This window comes from Kryptolebias marmoratus, linkage group LG7 (genome assembly GCF_001649575.2).
Source record: "Kryptolebias marmoratus isolate JLee-2015 linkage group LG7, ASM164957v2, whole genome shotgun sequence".
Taxonomy (NCBI): domain Eukaryota; kingdom Metazoa; phylum Chordata; class Actinopteri; order Cyprinodontiformes; family Rivulidae; genus Kryptolebias; species Kryptolebias marmoratus.
Genome location: NC_051436.1, coordinates 1,898,432 through 1,900,864, shown reverse-complemented (window position 1 = coordinate 1,900,864; position 2,433 = coordinate 1,898,432). Strand labels below are relative to the sequence as shown.

General features: G+C 48.0%; 2 protein-coding genes across 2 annotated transcripts in view; both read right to left on the bottom strand.

The window, feature by feature from the left end:
* LOC108249160 overlaps positions 1-653 on the bottom strand; it is a 4,406-nt gene extending 3,753 nt beyond the window's left edge. The window contains exon 1 of the mRNA XM_017438347.3: positions 515-653. Within this exon, the coding sequence (XP_017293836.1) occupies positions 515-545 (31 nt within the window). The 5' untranslated portion in view covers positions 546-653. The remainder of the gene's footprint in view (positions 1-514) is intronic.
* A 683-nt stretch (positions 654-1,336) lies between these two features.
* abce1 (ATP-binding cassette, sub-family E (OABP), member 1) overlaps positions 1,337-2,433 on the bottom strand; it is a 9,237-nt gene continuing 8,140 nt past the window's right edge. The window contains exons 17-19 of the mRNA XM_017438358.3: positions 1,899-2,021; positions 1,702-1,813; positions 1,337-1,623 (exon numbers count right to left, since the gene is read on the bottom strand). Coding sequence (XP_017293847.1) covers positions 1,576-1,623; positions 1,702-1,813; positions 1,899-2,021 — 283 coding nt within the window. The 3' untranslated portion in view covers positions 1,337-1,575. The remainder of the gene's footprint in view (positions 1,624-1,701; positions 1,814-1,898; positions 2,022-2,433) is intronic.

The window sequence follows — 2,433 nt, the reverse complement described above, 5'->3', positions numbered from 1 at the left end:
GTGACCATAGATGAGGGTAGGAACGTAGATCGACCGGTAAATCGAGAGCTTCGCCTTTTGACTCAGCTCTCTCTTCACCACGACAGATCGGTACAGCGCCCGCTTCACTGCAGACGCTGCACCAATCCGCCTGTCCATCTCCCGCTCCATTTTTCCCTCATTCCTGAACAAGACCCCGAGATACTTAAACTCTTGATCCAGAAAGACTGAATTTATTAGTTTTTTTATCTTTTACTCCTCTAAACTTTGAGCTCCTTTCATGGTGAGAAATTACACTCTGAATATTTTAGATGAACTTGAAGACAAAATAATTTAAACCAAACTAAAACAAAAAACAAACTATTTGGAGCTTTAATTTGAATGTTTTTTAAACCTGTAAACATGGTGAGAGTTTCTCAGATTTACATGTCCTCACAGCTGCTACTTCCTCAAACGTCTGTGAATCCAGGAAGTACTAAAACTTTCCTGTCTGTGAAAATAAACGTCAGTGAAGTCGAAGCGAAGGTGTTCTTACCCTGCAGGAGGATCACGATCAGAAAAAACATCTTCAGGCTCCGATAACCACGATAAGAAACCTGAAGTCTCAGGTTTAAAGTCACACATTCACTCCTTCACGCTGCCCCTCCCTCTGCTAATAATTCACCTTTCAGTTTTGTCACGACTTTCACAATAAGAGCGCAGTTTGGTTTCAGCTCTGAGCTCCTGAGGAGTGTTGTTCAGCCCAACTTCTTCAGACTTTCCGACATTTTAGTCGTTCAGATTTGGGAACGTTCGGCTCCGACAGGAAGTCGGTGCTGAAACTTTCACACTTTTCAAAATATTTAACTTTATTTACAAATAATTACCTCCAACAAGGAGGTTCTGTTATCAGCAGCGTCTGTCTGTGACGAGAAAACATCTGAACTTTCAGGAAACGTCAAACAAGGGGTTAAATGTTGGGGGTCAAAGGTCACAGATCTGCAGCTGGATGACAGGAAGGTCAAACTGCACAGCTGATGGGTCAAAGGTGATGCCTGTTGATTTCAAGGTTCATGGGGGTCAAAGGTCACAGATGTCTCTGCTCCTTCATGTGACCTTTTAGTTCCCAGGTAAAATCTAAAGAACCGATCTGGAGGAAATGTTGGGGTTAAATTCTGGTTCTGATCCAGATTCTGATCGCTCCTCGTTGGAGGTCTGAGTTCTTCAGCTGCTTCTTAGAATCTGATCCAACTTTCTGCTCCGATAACTTTAAAGCTGTAAATTATATCCAGTAAACTCGTCTGTTTAATGATCAAAGATTAAAGGTTCAGGATTGATTTAGAGCCCGAGGCGTTCAGATGAAAAACAAACCAACCAATCAGAGGCTCCAGATCAGGGAGCATCACTTTATTAGAACTTGATGTGAATGAGTTAAAACCCGCTGCTGAATGTCCCACAGCGTCTCCGCCGCTCCGCCGCAGGCAGGACGCACTCCGTTACTTTACACGCCACAACATGGCTGGCGGCTGGACGCCGCCCGGTACAGGAAGGCTGATGGGGGGGGTGTTTCTGGCTGGGAGCGGCGGGCAGCAGCCAGGAGCTCCGTGGCGCGGACGTCTAATCGTCCAGGAAGAAATAGTTCCCGCTCTTCTTCTGCTCCGTGTCCTGGGGGGCAGGACAGAGTTGGTTGACGCGGGACAGAAACGGCGAGAAGCGTCAGACCTGCGCTGAGCGCCGACCTACCTTGATGGAGTTGAGTTTGTTGATCCTGGGCCGGAAGTTGTTCGGGTCCCTCCTGAAGGTGATCTCCAGCAGCGACAGGAAGCGGTTCATCCCGGCCAGCAGACCCTGAGGCCTGACGGGGACAACGGGACGAGCGTTTAACCACCGGCGGGACGCCTCGTCATAAAGGCAGTTCCAAACATTTGTCAGGGCCTTACGTGTTGGCAGAGGTCTTCTTGGAGGGAATGCCGTCAAACACGATGACCCGGTCAGCCAGGTAGGTGGCCATGATGAAGTCGTGCTCCACCACAAACGCCGTCTTCTTCGCGTGGAGGATGTACCTGAGGAAGCAGAGCAGAGCTGGGAATCAAACTCCTCCTCCTGACGCGCTCCTCAAACAACCTGACTGCAGAAAACTTTCTGTAGTTTCTGTCATTTCTTCTGCTCTGAAGAAGAAATCTGTTAAAGATTCTTCTCCTTATTTCATGAAACAGCAACATTTAATTAGTTTTTGATATTAAAACAACAACAACAAAAAAATCAGTTTTTATTTGGCTTGTTAGGAAGGAAGAGGAGCAGGAGGATGAAGGAGAGGAGGAGGAGGAGCAGGAGGAGGAGGAGCAGCAGGAGGATGAAGCAGGAGGATGAGGAGCAGCAGAAGGATGAGCAGCAGCAGCAGCAGCATGAGGAGCAGCAGGAGGAGGAGGAGCAGCAGGAGGATGAAGCAGGAGGAGGAGGAGCAGCAGGAGCAGC